We start from the raw sequence: 21,075 nt of genomic DNA, 5'->3' as shown, positions 1-21,075 counted from the left end.
TAATACTACTAGCAGAAAGTCCCTTTTAGAAGTATTCAAATGTAATTCTTTTAAGATTTTAGAAAATAATTGCTTTAAATCTACTTTCTTGTTTTTTATAGGAAAAAAAATCAATCCTATATTAATCCAAAATCTAGAATATATATTAGTAAGATTTATATCATATTTTGGTTGCTCTGGAATTCTACAGTTCTTCATGTGAGTAACTTAGCATTTAGTAATTATTAAATCTTTTCTTTCCAAAGTGAAAGTTAGAATTGCTAAGAAAAGCCACCAAAGGTCACTAATTTTGGTGTTTTTTTGGGGGGTTTTTGGGGTTTTTTGGTGTTTAGAGTTATTAATAATCGAACAGTGCTTATATTCATAATGTGCTTGTGTGAAGCACAACTTAATACAAAACAGTATGAAGAAGGAACTGGTAGGTGGAAGATGAGAGAGTTGTAACAATTAATTCTTAGTGGCTAGTTACCTCAAAGCTTGCATTTGGCATTATTCATTATGTAATACGTAGTCTTGTATTTACAGGGGGAAAAGAGAGCCTAGACAGAAGATGACTTGTAACTGCAGAGAAAACAAGCTTATATATATATGTATATATAGAGAGAGACATGCGTGTGTGTATGTATACACACATATATATGAAGCTATATAGTGTTTCATTTTATGAATCTCCTATATTTATTTTCTTGGGAGATTTTTTGGGTGTTTTTTTTTTTTGGGGGGGGTCTTTCTTTTTCTTTAACTGTAAACAAAGCTGTATTGTAAATCTTTGTACCTCTGGGCACATTGACCATTATTTTCTTAAAATACATCCCTAAAAGAATATTTGTCAGCTCCCAAACTCATTTATGAACCTAGCATAATATTAATACTTAAACCTAATAAAGATAAAACAAAAAATCAAACTAATCTCACATATGACTATAGATTTAAAAACTTTATTTTTTTTTTAAACTTTAGATAGATATTAACAAATAGCATCCTGGAATATATCCAAAGAATGACAAATCAAGACTAAATAGAATCTATTACAAGAATGCATGAATGATTTCATGTAAGGCAATATACTGGTCTTATCTATTAATCAGCAAATCAAAGAAAAACTTTATGATGCATCAATAGACAGTGAAAGGGAATTGAAAAATCCAGCAGCTAGTCCTTATTACAAAAACCCTGAGTAATCTAGGGATAGAAGAAGACCTCTTAAGTATAGTAGATTGTTTAACCAAAATCACAGTAAATATCATAGACTACAAACGCTAAAATAATTGTAGTTAAAATAGAAATTTGCCAGGTTTGTCTGCTTATTACTATCTAACCTAATGGAGGTATAGCAAATAAGACAAGAGAATGAGAACTTTTAAAGCTTTATAAAAGTAAATAAAACTCTTAGGTTACATGATTTATATAATCAACTTCCCAAATAAAAGAAACTACTAGACTTAAAACAATTTTGTGAGATGGCTGAATTTAAGGTAAGTATACAAAACTCATTAGCTGTCCTCTATTGCACCAAATAAGTACTTTATACTAGAAATGGTTGGAGGGGGAGGAATTCCATTTTATTTGGTAAAACTATGCGTTAACCTAGGAATAACCTTAACAAGAAAGGCAAAGGATTGTGAAGACAATGGTGGTTGTCTTCTTAAAACACAAAACAGGATATGAACAATGGAAAGGCAACGCCACATTCCATTTTGAAAATAGAAAGTTAAATTATTTAAAAACTAAAATACAAATTTATTGCAATTTGATTTGAATCCTAATAGTTTTCTTAATTGGTCAAATGTTCATGAAGTTTATGCAAAAAAATACATGCTTGGGGAAAAAAAAATGTAAGAACAGTAAGAATGAGTAAAAGAGAATTCCTTTACTGGTTAGCAGAAGAGGCTTTACAACCAGTGTAAAGTCAAATCAGGATGGTTTTGTATAAAGTAGACAGAGATCAGTACAGCAGCATATAGAACCAGAATTCAGTCCCAAGATGTATGAAAATTTTTATGCGTGACAAGATTATAATTTAGATAGACATAATAAAAGATTGGCACAACTGGTTTCTGTTAAGAAGGTTAATTTGAACCTCTGTCTCATACAACATAGAAATAAATTTCAGGTGGATTAAAAATGTGTAAATTTTAAAAGAGTCTATATGTACAATACTAGGGCAGGGAGACCGTCTTAAACAAGTCTGGAAACCCAGAAACTATAGAAGAAAAGATGGACATTTTGCTACATAATTATTATTTTAACCATAAGATGAAACATACCTTACGCAAAGGACTCTTATAAATTAATAAGAAAATAACAACAAAAAAACACAAATGAAAAATATTAAAGAATATTTGCTCACAGAAAAACAAATGGCCCACACACAAAAAGATATTTAAATCTGTCAGTAGTCAGAAATGTAATTAAAGTAATGAGATATTTTATACACATCAGACTGAAAAAAGAATCGTATCCCTGTTGATGGGTGTAATGTGAGAGGAATATATCTTATATACTGTTCATAAAAATGTGGATTGTCACAGCCATTTTTTTGGAAATGTATTAAAAATTAAAAACATACAGATCCTTTACCTCTTGTCCCCACTGCTGGGAATATATTTAAGAGAAATGGAAGCATCTAATGGAAATAAAAACATTAGCATGTTAAAATATATGTACAAAAGTACTTATTTTAACATTTTTAATGTACTCATTCCTCCCCTCAAAAAGAAAACAGCCTGGAAATAAAAGAGATGGTCCGTCAATAGAGGAATGGCAGAATAAATTAGGTTATATCCACATTATGGGATATTACACAGCCATTAAAAAGAACGGTGAGAGGTTTACCAGTTGACTTTGAAGGATTTCTGTAAGGTGTTGATATTGAAAAAAGCCAGATGCAGAAAAATATGTGTACGTGTGCATTTTCATTCCATTCTGGTAAAGCAGTGACCAAAAAAAATCCTGTATGTGTGTATATGTATACATAGATGTGTTTTTATTTATCTATGTGGGATTGTATGGCTGAAAAAATTGAGAAGGATATATCCTGTGTGTACATGATTTATATCAGAGAGTGGGGGAGGTTCTGACATAGGTAAGGAGTCAAAGACTGGGAGAGTTGCAAGGGAAGAACAAGAGGGGAAATTTTGAAATAAAGCACAGAATGCCAAATTTATGCATGTACAACTTAAATGTATATAAAAGAATAAATTACATGTTTAAAAATTTGAAAGTCAGTTGAAAACAACTGTCAGTGAATAGATTATAAAAACAAGCAGACCCTTCACAGTAGATGAGATTGTGGGCCCAGGAACAATATAGGACACTGAAGAGTATTCTCTCTGGGTTAAAGCTATTCTTGTAAAAGCTATTCTTGTAACCATTCTCATTGAAGGTTATTACCAGTTCCTTAGTTTTGAGAACTGGAAACTGATAATGGAAATAGTAAACTGTTGGGCGCCTGGGTGGCTCAGTTGGTTAAGCGACTGCCTTCGGCTCAGGTCATGATCCTGGAGTCCCTGGATCGAGTCCCACATCGGGCTCCCTGCTTGGCAGGGAGTCTGCTTCTCCCTCTGACCCTCCTCCCTCTCACGCTCTCTGTCTCTCATTCTCTCTGTCTCAAATAAATAAATAAAATCTTTAAAAAAAAAAAAAAGAAATAGTAAACTGTTTATAGCTGTAAAAAAACAAAAACAAAAACTCCAGCAATATATTAGAAGATGCATTCTTTTCACCAGGTAGCCAGAAGTTATATTGGGAGAAAATCAGATCCACTAATCTTAGCTGAACGAGAATAGCCTCATTTGAATTATTATAGTTGTGCCAAATAGTTAAACCAATTGCTTGAAGTAGAATTATTTTACAGTGTTAAGGACAAAACTTAAGTGAATGTATATTAATATATATCAGTACTTAAATGCTATTTTAAATACTTTTTTTTTTTTCCAAAATTCATTGCACCATTGAAGGTATTGATAACAGAACATGGCGACTTGGGAAATGGAAAGTTTTTGGATCCCAAAAACAGAATCTGTTTCAAATTTGATCACTTAAGAAAGGAAGCAACTGATCCAAGACCATATGAAGCAGAAAATGCAGTCGAATCATGGAGAACTTCAGTAGAAACTGCTCTCCGAGCTTATGTAAAAGAACATTATCCAAATGGGGTCTGCACTGTAAGTAATCAATATGCATATTTTTCTTTTGTCGTATGTAAATATGACAATGTTTTTATGATCTCCTGAAATCTGTAACTTACAGAACTGGCATTTTATAACTTGCCATTGTTTTTTTTCTTAAATATTTCTAAGAATGTTTTTTCGATGGGGTGCCTGGGTGGCTCAGTCGTTAAGTGTCTGCCTTCCCCTCAGGTCATGATCCCAGGGTCCTGGGATCGAGCCCCGCATCGGGCTCCCTGCTCGGCGGAGAGCCTGCTTCTCCCTCTACCACTCCCCCCGCTTGTGTTCCCTCTCTCGCTGTGTCTCTCTCTGTCAAATAAAATCTTTAAAAAAAAAAAAAGAATGTTCAAGAAACTCTAAATAATAAATATTATGATTGCCCAAAATGGAAAAATGGTTGTACCTTGAATTAAATCCAAGTAGGAATTGTCCATACATTGATTAGAGCATGATGCTATAGGATTCTTTAATCTCATGTTAATAACTCATCTCAGTAAGTTTAGATGAAACTTCTTTCAAGATCTTAGAACAAATTAAATTATTTGGAAGTGGAATCATGTCCTTCCTGTTTTATAATCAAGTCTCTTTTTTAATGTGGTTCTTTCATAGTTTTAACCTGTTTTTTATATTTTCAGTATGAAATGGTAGAAATTAGAGGAGTCCTTTTTTCTTTTTCTTTTTCTTTTTTTTTTTCGTAAGATTGTTTATACCCAGGTAGGCTTTTCAGGTGCCCCCCCCCACCCCGCCCCCAGTTTGTTTGTGTTTCTATGATCTTCTCCTTAGCCAGGGAGATCTTTTGAAATACAGATCAGATCATGAAAATCCCATGCTGGAAATCATTCAGAGATTTTCTATTATACTTAGAATAGAGTCCAGGCTTCTGAACATGGCTTTCACAACCTTCTGGACCTGGCCTCTACCTACCTCTGGAACCTAAGGTTACCATATATCCTGTTTTATACTTGCTGTCCCAACATAATTATTAATATTACCAGTAGCATCCCATTTCACTCAGAAGTTTTCTGGTTAGGACAAAAATTCATATGATCCCCTTAAGTATGTAATTACTTCAGGAAAAATTACAGCATAACCTAAAATACTTTACAAATTCCTTGAATTATAACCTTGTTGATTAGTATTATTTTGGAAGAATAACTCAAGAATAGATAGTTAGGTTATGTTAGAGAGTCCTTATTTGCTCCTGGAGGATTGAAAGGTACAAATTATCCATGACTTTTAAAGCAATAAACAAGAGGTGAAATAACATCATCACACCATCACAGGCATTCTCTTAATGACCTTTCTTGGTTGAAAGTAAGTTAATTTTCTCACCTCTGTACTAATACTTTGTAAAATGAAGAAATGAGAATCTCTAAGATTGTGCAGGAAACAAAGATGATAATCACAGCGTAGGTCCAGTTTTTATTTGTGTGGAAACAGCCAGATTGGTATCTACATGTTTAAAATTGTCTACACTTCTTGTGATACCTGTATTTGGAATGAATAGTATGGTATATCTAGGATGTTTGTGAATATTTTTAGAGTATAATAATGAGTTTTACTTTATAAATTTTGTGCTTTTTTGTGATTCACTAAGAATTTGTGATTATAGGTGGACATGTTTGAGTACTTGTTTTTCTTTCTTTTTTTTTTTTTTAAGATTATTTATTTATTTATTAGAGAGTGAGCAGGAGAGAAACAGCATGAGAGGGGAGAGGGTCAGAGGGAGAAGCAGGCTCCCCGCTGAGCCGGGAGCCCGATGTGGGACTCGATCCCAGGACCCTGGGATCATGACCTGAGCTGAAGGCAGTCGCTTAACCAATTGAGCCACCCAGGCGCCCTGAGTACTTGTTTTTCTAGCTACTATATTAGAATGATGACCTACTCTCTTTTCTTTTATATGTTCCTACCAAAGTGCTATACATTTTTTTTTTTTTGGTACAGGTGTTTAAAGCTGACTATTCTGTGGCCCTGAACTCACTCTTCTCTTTATTTTCTTTGCCATTAAGGTATATGGTAAAAAAATAGATGGACAGCAAACCATTATTGCATGCATAGAAAGCCATCAGTTCCAAGCAAAAAACTTTTGGTAAGTTAAAATTTTGTATTTTGGGGAATGTTGACATTTACATCCTTTGTAGTCCTTGCTTTATTGGTTGGACCTGTACCTGTTTGTGTATAACTTAAGTGCAGCCTAAACATAAAACTTCAGCCTTTTGATATAAGAAAGGTATTTGCTCCATAATCAGCATAATTATTTAAAGGTAGTGGTAAATCCATTGACACTCAGTGAATAAGAGCGTGGGATTGTATCGAGTGTTTTTAGAGACTTGGAAGCAGCATCCTAAGGGAACATTTGTGCCTGCGAGCAGACCAGTTGGCAGGCCCTTATGCTCATTCTGAGAAGGGATTGTTCCTGAATGAGACTTAATATGGGAGAGGAGGACAGAGGTAATTATAAAGGGAAAGAACAATGATTTTTCTGGTGAACTTTGGGGGCTCTGAAATAGGTGTTTTCATGTGGATTGCTCTGTGCTTGGTTGGCCAATGTAAGGAAGTAATGACATATTTTATACAGTGAGGCAGATTACAGTCATAATTTCATTTTAATTAAATTATAATTTTGTAATCAAATTCATTGATTATTCCTTATAAAAGTCCAGTCCCCTAAAGCACTAACTTTCCCTATTAATCTTGGCCCTTTGACAAGTTGTTGAGTCTTTGTATTTTTAGACAAGACTATTTCTGAGACATCTCCTTTATAAAATTCTGAGGCTTGTACAAGACTTTATAAATTCAGAATTGAATGAAATCTTTACCTTTACCCTCTTTTTTGTTAATACATGCTAAGATCATCAGAGTAAGTATAGTCATAATATTTGACTTGTTTAGCCAAGTTGGTTGGTTGTGCTCTGGAGGGTAAAGTAAGAGGTATCAGTAACCCCTGTGGACTAATTTGGTTCATGGCCCAAGATTGCTCCACTCTTTAACCATCTTAGAAATAAATGCAAGGTTACAAGGTTAACCAAGAACATTTGGAGAAATGCAGATCCATTATCACTGAAGGAAAATCAATTCCATATGTAAACATACGCCTTAATGACAAGCTGCAGTTCCCTAAAGATTCTGGTATATAAAGTTACTTTTATGGACTTAATAAAAGTGTAGTTTCTCCATATTAGGCATAAAAACTTGTAGCTATAACCTACCAATATCCTAAAGAAAGAAATCTATTAATTTATGTAATTTGTGCCAAGATATGTATCATAAAATCAGTCTTGTTGAGACTGTATTAAAGGAAAATTCATGTTACTAAGTTTTACTTTAATATATATTGGAGCTGTTATAGTGAATTTACTAATTAGTTTCAAAAATAGAATTTATTTGAGCTTTAGCCTGTGTAAAATGAAGATGTTTGTTTTTGAGTTCTCTGTTCTCACTAATTTGCTTCACATATCTGAATTTTTCTCCTAAACTACCACAATGAACATTATATCGTGGAAGTTAAAAGTGACTTCCCCTTTTTAGAAAAGATAAATTCTAAATGACAAAGTGCTAGACATAACATACTACAATAATCTCAGTAAAATCTAAATATTTTGCTACAAAGAAATAGACTTCAGTTCACCTAAAAATACAGATAGAATAAAAATCAAAAGATATTAGCCATGGATGTTTAATAGATTTCACTAGGACATTCTCTTCTTGGTCTCTACTCTTTCCCTAGTGTCTAGCCGTATTGGAGGCTTAATAATGTTTGTTGAATAAACACATATTTGTAATTACAATGTTAATAGAAGAGAAGGGAAGAATATAAATAAAGGCTAGGACATCTTGACTGTGTACTCCATTGATAAAAGAGCATGACTCAGCATCATTTACCGTAACTATGTAGTAATAATGCCTTTGGAAGGATTTTTTGGAATAGTTCTTAAATTGGTACCAGTACTAGATTTGAAATTCCTTTTTTCTTTTTGTAATCAGTGTTTATATATGACAATATATGCATATTGTCATAATAAATCAGAAATGTGTATGCTTAGAACTTACTAGCGCTCAATACTAATACCTAAATAAAAGGAATAACTTCTTTCGGAATCATGAAATAAAAATAAATAGATCTAGGTTCTTTGTCCAACTCAGTGAGCTACTTATGGATAATTTTGAATGTCACTCAAAATCAAGGCATGGTATAAAATTCTCTTTTATTCTGTAGATCATTGTTCTAATGGTAGTACTTTTCAAATGTTAAGTGTTAACTTTAGATATGAGTACTCTCATTCTCTAGATTTTCATGGTTGGATAGATTGCAAGAATATTACAAGAAACCCAGAAGTAATTTTATAGCAAAGCCAGTATAGTGATCCGATAACTGTGAATTTTTCAGAATCATATGCTATTGTTCAAAAAAACCTAACAGGTATAAACTTGCCTTTCAGAATGTGTTTAGCATACAAAGAGCCAACAGAGGTAGAAGGAAAGTTGCCATGAAAAGGCCAAAAAAAGGATAAAATTCATTATCTGGGAGACAGAAATGAGTAACAACATACTGGTTGCTTGTTCACAATTTCTTACCATTAATATGTGTTAATTTGTAATTTTGAGAAGTGAGAGGAGGCGGTACCTTTTATGTGGAAATTTAATCCTAAAACTGGAAAAGAAAAATATTCTGACACTTATAACTCCTTATATAAAGCCTTTCTCTTTCCAGATATCAAAACCTTTAAAATACTGTATTACTACCCATTCTTTTTAAAGTTATTTGGTACTTTGTATTATTCAGTGGATGTCAGACTGCATTAATGGTATTTGTGAAAGCCCTTGGTAATCTGAACATTTGTTCAGTTTATTCTTTTTTTTAATTGAAGTATACTGAACACACAATGTTACATTAGTTTCAGGTATATTATATAATGATTTGATAAGTTTGTAGTTACGCTGTGCTCATCACAAGTATAGCTGCCATCTGTCACCATACAATGTTATTACAGTACTTTTAACTATATTCCCTATTTTTATCCTTTTATCACCTTATTAATTCCATAACTGGAATCCTGTATCTCCCATTCCCCTTCACCTATTTATTCAATTTATTCTTAATTAAAACATAAGTAGTCAGTTGTGAAGAAGTAGCTTAAAATTTTTTTCCAGAAGTGGCTTACATAATTTAGTTTTGAACTGTATTTTAAGCCTTAGCTTTAGAATTCTTTAGTTGCATCCATTGGATGATAGGTCCTTTCTTATTAATAGGATGAAGATTAAATGTAGTTCATAACTGAACTTAACCCTTTGATTCTTTTAAATATTTCAGTGATTAGGGGCACCTGGGTGGCCCAGTCGTTGAGTGTCTGCCTTTGGCTCAGGTCATGATCCCAGGGTCCTGGGATCTAGCCCCTCATCAGGCTCCCTGCTCGCTGGGAATCCTGCTTCTCCCTCTCCCACTCCCCCTTCTTGTGTTCCCTCTCTCACTGTGTCTCTCTCTGTCAAATAAGTAAAATCTTTAAATACATATATACATAAATATTTCAGTGATTAAAAAATGAGTATCCAGCATCCATCCCCCACACTTTCATACAGTAGCATTGACTTTAAATCTGGAACTTAAAATTTATTCAAATTATTTTCCCTACCTTATTTACAGCTGCTGTTTTTATTTTTAAGGAATGGTCGTTGGAGGTCAGAGTGGAAGTTTACAATCACCCCTTCAACCACTCAGGTGGTTGGCATCTTGAAAATTCAGGTATGAAACAAAAAGAATTTATTTACTGATCTCTAGGTGATTATGAACAGAGAAACAACTAATTCATAAATTTACTTTTTCTCAGTACACAATAACCCTTTCTTTTCTAGATCTTTGTTTTGAGGTATTGGGAAAAACAAGTAGTGTTGATTTCATCTTTCGTCTTTCAAATAACCTTGCACTTCATTCCCTAGTCATCAAAAATATGCAAGGATAGCTTACAGATTCTAAAAACATAGCTAAAATTAGATGCTACCATTTGGTCTGCTCTTTAAACAATTTGTTCATCCAAGCATCCTCTGAGTTTGAGTTGTGCTGTTCTGTCTCCTGAATTGGGTGGAATTGGGTGAGGTATAATATTAATATATGTATGTGTATATAGATGTATAAATATATATTTATTATGTGTGTATTTTAATATATGTAGATATGACATTTATCCTTTAAGTATCTTCTGTACTCACATTTGGTTTCTTATAAGAAACCCACCATAATTGAATTCTTTGACTCATTTAATGTAAACTCAAATGTTTATATAGAACATTTGATAAATAAGACCAAGTATTTGAATATAAACATTACTAAACAAGTTAAAGACTAACCAGTATTTTTCTGTCTTGGTTTACTTATTTATTCAGTTTATTTCATTAACTATCATGAAAGATATTTTGCTAAAAGCCATAAAGGAATAAAGATGAATCAGATACAGCTGCTCTATCATTTGACTCCACTATACATTCCTGGTCTTTATCCTATTGCTTTTATGTCTTGTTGTGACTGTCCATTAGGGGCTAGAGAATAGAGGCTAAGAGTGTGGGTTTTGAAAGCAGGCTGTCTGAATTTGAATCCAGCTCTTTATTTGTATGACAATAGGAAGTCATTTAATACTAGCTATTTTTGCTTGTTTCCTCATGAATCTGAAAAAGAAAATAGCAATACAAAGCTCATATGAATGTTTGAAGATTAGTTGATATGGGCAAAATGGTTAGAACAGAGCCAGACATGAAGTGCTTGATGAATGATGACCATTACTGTTGACATTATTCTTTCCTTCAGTTGGGCCTTAGTAGCTTTCACCTGGATAATTTCTAAAATGGTGCCTCTGTTGAGCCAAAGCTTGTTGAGAGCTGGGATTGTCTGTTGTCTGTTGAGAGCTAGGATTATCTGACAGTTCTGTCTTCATCACTTAGCGTGATGCCTAGCATATAATTGTTATTTAATATGTTGACTTTCTGGACCCTTTGCCATCCCATAATCTATTTTTCACATTGCCTTCATCACAAAGATGATTTTTAAAAATTTAAATCTGGATATGTTACTTTCTTACTTAAGACCACTCTCACTTACTAGATAGTCCAGACATATTTACATGGTACACAAGGCCCAAAGTTGACTTGTCTTTACCTGTTTCTCCAGCCACTCTTCCCTCCCCAGTCTCATACACATTTCAGCCATAAGTACCTCCAAGCCTTTCTACAGTATGCTGTTCTCTAAGCTCAGTTGCCTTATCTTCCCTGGTTTAATTGTTGGCATACTTACATTGCTAAACCCAAGTATTGTTGCCTCTTTTCCGAAATCCTTTTTTAATTCTCAGAGAGTCTCAAGACTCTCAGTGTCTCGACACTCTCTGTGTGCTTTGTACATATCTCTTACTGTGTTGTATTGAAAAATAAGGCCAGGGACTCTTTTTTTAAAAGCTGTGCATCCCTAGAACTTTGTGGTAGCAGGCATGTAATCACTCAGCTAATGTTTATTGAATAAATTCATGTCTGAATTTGAGAAATTAAATGGTTGGTGGAAATGCACAAAAGAGGAATGATATTTGGGAGGGAATATGGTGAGCTCAGTTTTGGAAATCTTGAGTTTAGATATCAGTAGAATATCTGTTACGTAGAAATGTCCAGAATCAGGTCAGTGGAGGGCTTGCCTGAGTAATTACAGGAACTGCAAATTAGTCTCCTCACTATGCTGGAGTTTGAAAGGTCAGGAGCTCAGCAGAGAAGTCTAGGTTTAGAGCTAAAATTGGTAGTCATTTGCACTGATGCAATTGTTAAAGCCGTGAAGATCTTGATGATTCCTATAATGTGTGGTTTCTGTAATTTCTTTTTCTAATAGGTTCATTATTATGAAGATGGTAATGTTCAGTTAGTGAGTCATAAAGATATACAAGATTCCCTAACAGTGTCTGTAAGTAATTAATTTCAAAAATTTCAACAACCTAATACTTCTGTAAAGCTAGAACAGTTTTGGAACTAACATTTTAAGTAATATTTGTGCTTCAGATTAAAGTGTTTTGAAATAGGTTAAAGATGGTAAGTTAACTGGAAGTCTGTACGTAACTTTTTAGCAGCTTTATTGGTATAATTCACATACTGTTCAGTTCACCCATTTAAAGTATCAAATTCCATGTTTTTCAGTATATTCACAAGACTGTACAATCACCACAATCTAATTTTGAATGTTTTTGTCTTCCAGAAACCCTGTACCCATTAGCAGTCACTCCCCATCTGTCTCCCCCACCAGTCCTTCCCCAAAACCCTCCTCAGCCCTAGGCAACCATGAATTTACCTTATAACTCTATGGATTTGCTTATTCTGGACATTTCATATTAATGGAATCCTATAATACGTGGTCTTTTGAGACTTTTTCACTTAGCATAATGTTTTCAATGTTTCTAGTACTTCACTCCTTTTTATTCTGAAATAATACTCCATATACCACATTGCATTTATCCATTTATCAGTTGGATTCGTGTTGTTTTTTTACTTTTTGCTGCTGTGAACTGTTGTGTACTATTTTTTTTTTTTAAGATTTTATTTATTTATTTGACAGAGAGAGGCACAGCGAGAGAGGGAACACAAGCAGGGGGAGTGGGAGAGGGAGAAGCCGGCTTCCTGCTGAGCAGGGAGCCCGATGCGGGGCTCAATCCCAGGACCCTGGGCTCATGACCTGAGCCAAAGGCAGATGCTTAATGACTGAGCCACCCAGGCGCCCCTTGTGTACTATTTTTTGTGTAGACATTTGTTCTCATTTTTCTGTTTCAATTTTTCTTTGGTGACAGTGGAATTGCTGAGTTGTATATAGTTCTGTATTTAACCTTTTGAAGAACTTCTGCCAGACTGTTTTCAAAGAGGCTGCACCATTTTACATTTCCATCAATTGTCTATGAGGGCTCCAATTTTTCCATGTCTTCATCAAAACTTATGGCTGTCTTTTTTATTATAGCCATCTTGCTTGGTATAAAGAGGTATCTTATTGTGGTTTTTATTTACATTTTCCTGGTGGATAATGATGTCGAACATCTTTTCATGTATTATTGGTTATTTGTAGATCTTCTTCCAAAAAATGTCTATTCAGATCCTTTGTCTGTTTCTTAATTGGTTATTTGTGTTTTTATTGTTGAGTTGTAATTGTTGCTTATATATTTTGACTACAAGTCCTGTATCGGATATAGGATTTGCAAATACTTTCTCCCATTCTATGTATTGTTTCACTTTCTTGATTGTATCATTTGCAGAACAAGAAATTTTAGTTTGGATGTAGTCCAGTTTATTTTTTTTGTTGTTGTTACTTTTGCTTTTGGTATATTAATAGAAACCATTGCCTAACCCAAGGTCATGAAGATTTACTCCATGGTTTTTTTCTAAGAATTTTATAGTTTTAGCTCTTAAATTTAGGTCTATGATTCTGTACTCAACTTTTAAGCTCTATTGTATTTTCCCCCTTAATCTGGATTATGATTTAATGAAGTTTTTCTGAAGTTCAGCTTTCAAATTCAAGAAACTTTGAACTTGGTTTTATTTCCCCACATAGTTCTCTCACACATTTCTTTCCAGTACATGTGCAGCTATTTCTTTGTGGGATTTTTTTTTTTTTGCCCCAGTGATATTAATAATAAAACATTAATAGTCACATTTTATATTTCTCCATAAACATTTGTGTTGTATACCTAAAAGTGCCAATATATTATAAACATCAACTGCTAATATACAAAATTAGCTAACCTACAAATAAAGAAGAGTTAATTTTTAATTTAAGGAAGGATTGATTTAACATTAAGAAACGTGTGAAAGTACAAGGCCAGATGCTACCTAGGAAGAGAAGAGAGCTGGTATTTAAGAAAATGTTTCACTAGCCCATAGGTGATTTGTGCCTTTGTGCTAAATAGTACTCTACTTGCAAAATTTGCCAGTAAAAGAAACTAATGTCTGGTTTTCCATGAGACACTGTATTTGGTATTGTTCTATATCATGTGCATACATGTAACATTATTTGCATAACTTATCTTTTTTAGTTTGACACTGAGCAAAGATTCTTTCTAAAAGACAGTTGTCTACAAAATTACAGACTGTGGAGTTGTTGAGAGGTGGTCATAGTAATTAAACTTGACCAATATACCTTTTGTGCTGCTTTTTAGAAATGAATTTTTTACTTTATTTTACAGGGTTTTCTCTTTTTTAACTGTTTTTGGACAGAAAAAAATGCACATGTTATAGAAATATAAATATGTGTAAATATATAAAACATACAAAGTAAGATACTAGAGAATTTTACATTAACACTGTTTTATGAAAAAGTCTAAATTTCTGGTAACTTTTTTACTGTTAGGAAAAAAGCAAAGAAACCCATATATTGGAATGTTAAAATTTTTCCAGAAAATATTTAAACACTACAGTAAATTCACCTTAAACTGTAAAATAAGCTTTTCCGGGGCGCCTGGGTGAGTTAGTCATTAAGCGTTTGCCTTTGGCTCAGGTCAGAATCCCAGGGTCCTGGGATCGAGCCCCGCATCGGGCTCCCTGCTTGGCAGGAAGCCTGCTTCTCCCTCTCCCGCTCCCCCTGCTCCCCATCCTCTCTCGCTATATCTCTCTCTGTCAAATAAATAAAATCTTAAATAATAAAATAAGCTTTTCCTAATGTTTTTAAAATGTATTATTATGGTGGTAAATACTGTTGAGTACATATTTAATAATACTTAGATACAGTCATTAATTAGAAATTTATGACTAATTTCTTACCTGTAAGCAGATTGTCGAATTCATGTTAAGTGTTACTATTGAGTTTTTCATTAATATGTATTATTAAGATTTCGCTTTCCTTAAACAGTGAAACCAGGCTCATTCTGTAGACTTTTAAAATATTTTTGCGTAGTTCCCCTTGGACTTAGAGTAACTGATCTTACAGTATTTTCACTTTGTCATAATTTCTATTTGTGTTATTTATTAAACTAGTAAAGCATTGTCTATACATATATTGACACACCTATTTAAAAATAATAGTGGTGTACACAAAAGTAGACTCAGAATGTATTAAAGACCTAAATGTGAAGCCTGAAACCATAAAAATCCTAGAAGAGAACACAGTAATTTTTTTGACCTTGGCATTAGGAACATTTTTGAAAGTATGTCTCCTAAGGCAAAAATAAACTATTGGGACTACATCAGATAAAAAGCTTTTGTACTTCAGTGAAGGAAACGATCAACAAAACAAAAAGGCAGCCTACTGAATGGCAGAAGATATTTGCAAATGATATATTTGATTAGGAGTTAATATCCAAAATATATAAAGAACTTAGAACTGAACCACCTACTGGGTGGTTCAGTTAAGCCTCTGCCTTCAGTTCAGGTCATGATCCCAGGATCCTGGGATCGAGTCCCAAATCGGGCTCCTTGCCCAGTGGGGACCCTGCTTCTCTCTCTCCCTCTGTCTGCCGCTCCCCCTACTTGTGCTCCCTCTCTCTGTCAAATAAATAAATAAAATCTTAAAAAAACAAAACAAAACTTAGAGAACTCAACACCCAAAAAATAAACAATCCGATTAAAAAATGGGCCAAGGACCTGAATTAGACATTTTTTTTTTTTTTTTTTTAAGATTTTCTTTATTTGAGAGAGAGAGTGAGAGAGAGAGCACAAGATGGGGGAGCGGGAGAGGGAGAAGCAGACTCCCTGCTGAGCAGGGAGCCCGATGCGGGACTCGATCCCGGGACTCTAGGATCGTGACCTGAGCCGAAGGCAGTCGCTTAACCAACTGAGCCACCCAGGCGCCCAGACATCTTTTTTAAGGAAGGCATACAATAGCCAACAGACACATGAAGAGATGCTCAACATCACTAATCATCAGGGAAATGCAAATCAGTACCACAATGATAAATCACCTTTCACCCGTCAGGACGGCTAAAATCAAAAAGACAAGAAATAATTAGTGTTGGCAAGGATGTGGAGGAAAAGGAACCCTCATGCAGTGTTCGTAGGAATGCAAACTAGTGTAGCCACTGTGGAAGACGGTATGGAAGTTCCTCAAAAAATTAAAAATAGAAATACCATATGATTGAATAATTCCACTGCTGGATGTTTACCCAAAGAGAATGAAAACACTGATTGGAAAAGATATAGGAATGTTTATTGCAATATTATTTACAATAAACAAGATATGGAAGAAACCTAAGTATCCACCAATAGACGAATGGATAAGGAAGGTGGGGGGGTGTACATACACACAATTGTGTATATACAGTTATACACACACAGTGGAATATTACACAGCCATAAAAAGATGAGATTGTGCTATGTGCAACAACATTGTTGGACCTAGAGGGTATTACGCCAAGTGAAATAAGTCAGACGGAGAAAGTCAAATACCATATGATTTCGCTCATCTGTGGAATTCAGAAAAAAAAAACAAAAAAACGAAAAAACAAAAAGTAGATATAAAGAACAAACTGATGGTTGCCAGAGGGAGTGGGGGTGGGGGAAGAGGCAAAATGGTGAAGTGAAGTGGGAAATACAGGCTTCTAGTTAAGGAATGAGTTAGGGAATAAAAGGCACAGAATAAGAAATATAATCAATGATACTATAATAGCATTGTGTGTGGTGACAGATGGTAGCTACACTTGGGAGCATAGCATAATGCATAAACTTGTTAAATCAGCATGTTGTACAGCTGAAACTACTGTAACTTTGTGTGTGAATTATACTCAAATTTTAAAAAATGGAAAACTTGAAAGAAATGGTGTAGTTTTAAATTACTATTTACTTTTGGTTTTGTTTTTCATTCAGAATGAGGTGCAAACAGCAAAAGAATTTATAAAGATTGTAGAAGCTGCAGAAAATGAATACCAGGTATGTTTTTAAAAAATACTACATGATTTATGTTTGCTTTAAATAATGGCACTGAAATTTTAATTTGTCATGAGGCTGAATTTTTTTCATTTGTTTCACTATAATAAAACATAGTCCTTTTTGTTTTATTTGTTGTTTTTAAATCAGTGGTAAGATTATGAAAATGTGGCCAAAACTCAGTTTTAGCCAATTATAATTTCTGAGTGTTAGTCACAATATGCCAAGATTTTAAATGGTTATTTTGTTCTTAATTGGAAATTTTAATTTATGAAGTATTTCCTCAAGTATTTAGATTATGTGTAATCAAGTATTTAGATTATGTGTAATCTGAAGTAGATCTTACTTCACTATATATTCTTACTTTTTACATTTTTTATCAGCTTCTAAACTATACTCTTGAACTTACACATTTAATTTGTGGATTAGCCATATTTCTCCTTGCAGACAATAATTTATAAAATTGTTCTGAGTGAAATAGAAAAATAGATCCAAAATGTGAATACACAGATATTAAATCTAATTTGCAGTTTCATTTCATTAAATTTAATTATTCAAATGATTATAGACTTTTTCTTTTAGGGGCGCCTGGCTGGCTAAGTCAGTAGAGCATGTGACTCTTGAACTGACGACTGTGAAATCCAGACCTGAGCCAAGAGCAAGAGTTGGACGCTTAACTGACTGAGCCACCCAGGTGGCCCTCTTTTAGCTGCTTTTAAAGAGTTTTTAAAACCACATTGGGGTTTTTATTTGACTTTTTTTTTTTTTTTACTTTTTTAAAAACTGAAATAGGCTGCTTAAATAAAGGTTTTTCTAAAACATCTGTGTGTTTTATAAATTGTTCTGTTCCTTTTATTTCTTTAAACTTTTAACTACTATTTTTCATAGACTGCCATCAGTGAGAATTATCAGACAATGTCGGATACTACTTTCAAAGCCTTACGTCGACAGTTGCCAGTTACACGCACGAAGATTGATTGGAACAAGATCCTTAGCTACAAGATTGGCAAAGAGATGCAGAATGCATAAGATGAACATTGCATGACCAGATCATTTTAATGTCTTTGCGTTTAAAAAAAAAAAAAATCATTGCAAAAATATTCAGAACTGTCGAGCTACCCAGTCAGATGGGCTGTTGCCATTTAAAATCACTGTAATTAGTTTGGTTAGAGCACAAAGCTTAGCTAATCAACCATTATTTTTCATTTCTTTTGTTCAAAGGGGATTGAAAATCAGTTTAGTTTAAATGTCTTTTACTTTGTTATACCTTTCTTTCTTAAAATTAAGAGATGATTCCTCTAGTGTAATGTTAAAAGTTTTTGAAATGTTTCAAAAATATTTTACTTACCGTAACCCTAAAATTGTTGTCTTTGGTTTATGAAGTGGGTAATTTTTGATATTTGCCCAGTTCTTTTTAATGGGGTCAATAATGGACATTCTAGTTTAAGGTGGTTGATGGATTTAGCCATATATGCTGCTAAAGAAATTGTCTACCTTTTCCCCCTCACCTCTTCCATTTATGTAAGATTGAGATTAGAGGGAAAGCATTTTCTGTATCAGTTGTGTTTGAATCTTTCAAGACGGTTATTTAGCTAGCTTAGTGTTTAACTAAACTTTTTTAAAACAAGGCCAAGGTTTAATGCTGTTTGGAGATTCTGAAATTAAATGAAAATACTTATTTCAGAAATGCATTTAATGCTTTTTTCTTGTGACAGTTACGCAGATTAGCTTGAACTCCATATGTCCCTGAGTTATTTTTATCATAAAGCCACAAATGTATTATAACAAGGCAAATTGTAATATATATAATCCTGAACTCATGACCATGTCTCAGTTTATTTCTTTTCTTGGATTGAAAAGTACTAAAATTCAATGTGACATTAAAATGAAAATTTTCCTATTTATTTGAGTAGAATATCACTTATCAGTGAGTCATATACTATTTTAAAATACTTTCTTTGGATATTGTGATTCTTAACTGGTTGTAAATTAGAAAAGCTGGGAGTACATATGGTGTGCATTACAGTCTAAATTTTTCCATCTTCCTATGCATCATAAGCATGTTTGTAATATTTTAAAATACACATTTAATGATGCTACAGGAATTTCAAACCTGTGGTGAATGTTAGGATTTACTATAGAGAGTGGGGTGGGTTTATGGTTTCATTCAATCGAGTATTGCTTATTATACTCCAGTGGAATCCCTTCCTCACATACTCTTGCAGATGTCTGGGCCTGGAAGTGTTTTTTTAAAACACCACTTTTATTATGTACAATAAAATATTTCATTAGCTTGAATTGTATAGAATTTAAAAGTTTTCTCAATGAAAGCATGCTATTTAATTTCTTTTTAAAAATCAAAGGTGGGCTTTGAAAACATGGAGAATTTAATAGGAAATTTGATAGTTTGGGTTAAATCGTTTTCTTTAATTTGGTTAAAACATTTTTTCTGATTTTGCCATATTGGGATTTCTGAAGAAAATGAATTAGCAATGTTAATTATTCTTCCCTTCTTTTAAAAGAGATTTTCAAAAGTCTTATGATTCTAAACTAAATACTAGGTGAATCTTTCTTTAATTGGCTAGCTGGTTATATCATTTGGACTGTCATGGGTTTTTATCCCCTAAAGGTCAGTTACTTTGGCTGTTTTAGGGCCTAGAAGGCAATCGTGAAAATACATGCATTTGTCTTTAAGGTGATGACTTGAGGGTGAAGTATGGAGGCAAGGGTAAAATCAGAGAACAGTTAGGAGGCTAGTGCAGTAATCTAGTTGAGAACATGCTGGCTTGGTCTGAGGTGGTAGCTATAGGGCTGTAGAGGTAGTGAGTTCTGGATATGTGTTAAAGGTAAAAATCAAAAAGATGCCAAAATGTGGTTGTGGAATATGAGATAGGGAAATGGCAGAGACATTTTGGGGTTGAGAAATTGGGGGAAGGGCTGGTCAGGAGCTCAGTGTTCAATTTCAAGGGAAAATACCAAGTAGCAGTTAGATACTGGAGACAGGAGGTAGAGGGGTCCTCTGGGCTGGAAGAACAGGAGAGTGAATGACAGGGTTTGGTAGCCAGGCAAAATGAAGGCTAACTCAAGGTTATTGATTTAAAGTGAGACCAGCGAGTATGACTCTCTTAAGCATGTGTAGAGCTACATGGGTGCAGGCATAGAGTTAGATGAATTTAACCAAGGTTGTGGTTTTGCCAAGAGAGGCTGACTGACCATGGGAAGAGGGGGCAAGCTTGTAATGACAGCCTGTGGAACTTAAGCTAGGAAAGCGGGGGAAATGAAGCCAGGAGGGGAGCAGAATAGTGAAAATGTGGCACAATCAGTGGATTATAGGTATGGTTAGAGTTGGGGTACTAGAAGGGAATGATCTGGCAGTGTAGGAAATGGTGGTTAGGGTGATGTGTTTAAAACTGAGATTTTGAGGAGGAGTTACACTTACTTGTAATGACATTAGGATCAAGGGAGTGACTGAGGTAGGAGGGGAGGAGTTCAAGCAGCTATGAAGCCTGGGGTCGCCGTGGGGTATTGAAATCAAGAATTACAGTGGAAGTAAGTATTCTGACATGAGTGCTATTTTTCGAGACTACGCCTAGATATACATTTATAACACATTTGTATGAGTTAAGTAAATAATATGGTACAGATATTCATGAGGCTTTTCTTCATTTGGGATTTTGTAAATTAAAATGGGAACAGGAGCATTTTGAAGGTATTCTGGAAGTTCTGGTTCATTAAAAATGTTCTTAAGTGAAAATCTTAGGAAAGTAAAGACAACTATAGGTAATTCCATAGCATTTGGGTGGCCCTTTCTGTCGTTAAAATCATTTTTTACTTAATCACACCAAAAGCTTTGGAATGATGCAAGATCCTTTGAAAAGGTCTTCCATACTGTTAATCATTTTGTGCCTTTGCCAGTTAGTGGGTATAAAATATAAAGGCATAATTTGCCAGCAGTTAACCCAAGTGTTTTGTAATGCATGTGTGTTGTGAAACATCCTGAGAAGAATGTGCATTTCTTTACATTTCCCTAGGATAGATTACTTAAAAGCAG

At 34.0% G+C, this 21,075-nt stretch overlaps 1 protein-coding gene across 1 annotated transcript in view; it reads left to right on the top strand.

Annotated features, from left to right (window-relative positions):
- CAPZA2 (capping actin protein of muscle Z-line subunit alpha 2) overlaps positions 1-18,928 on the top strand; it is a 55,426-nt gene extending 36,498 nt beyond the window's left edge. The window contains exons 5-10 of the mRNA XM_006729037.3: positions 3,960-4,166; positions 6,179-6,258; positions 9,831-9,909; positions 12,025-12,096; positions 16,965-17,027; positions 17,913-18,928. Of these exons, the coding sequence (XP_006729100.1) occupies positions 3,960-4,166; positions 6,179-6,258; positions 9,831-9,909; positions 12,025-12,096; positions 16,965-17,027; positions 17,913-18,053 (642 nt within the window). The 3' untranslated portion in view covers positions 18,054-18,928. The remainder of the gene's footprint in view (positions 1-3,959; positions 4,167-6,178; positions 6,259-9,830; positions 9,910-12,024; positions 12,097-16,964; positions 17,028-17,912) is intronic.
- The last annotated feature ends 2,147 nt before the right edge of the window (positions 18,929-21,075 follow it).

This window comes from Leptonychotes weddellii, chromosome 12 (assembly GCF_054177405.1).
Source record: "Leptonychotes weddellii isolate Sample4059 chromosome 12, ASM5417740v2, whole genome shotgun sequence".
Taxonomy (NCBI): domain Eukaryota; kingdom Metazoa; phylum Chordata; class Mammalia; order Carnivora; family Phocidae; genus Leptonychotes; species Leptonychotes weddellii.
This window is presented reverse-complemented; position numbering and strand designations above follow the sequence as displayed.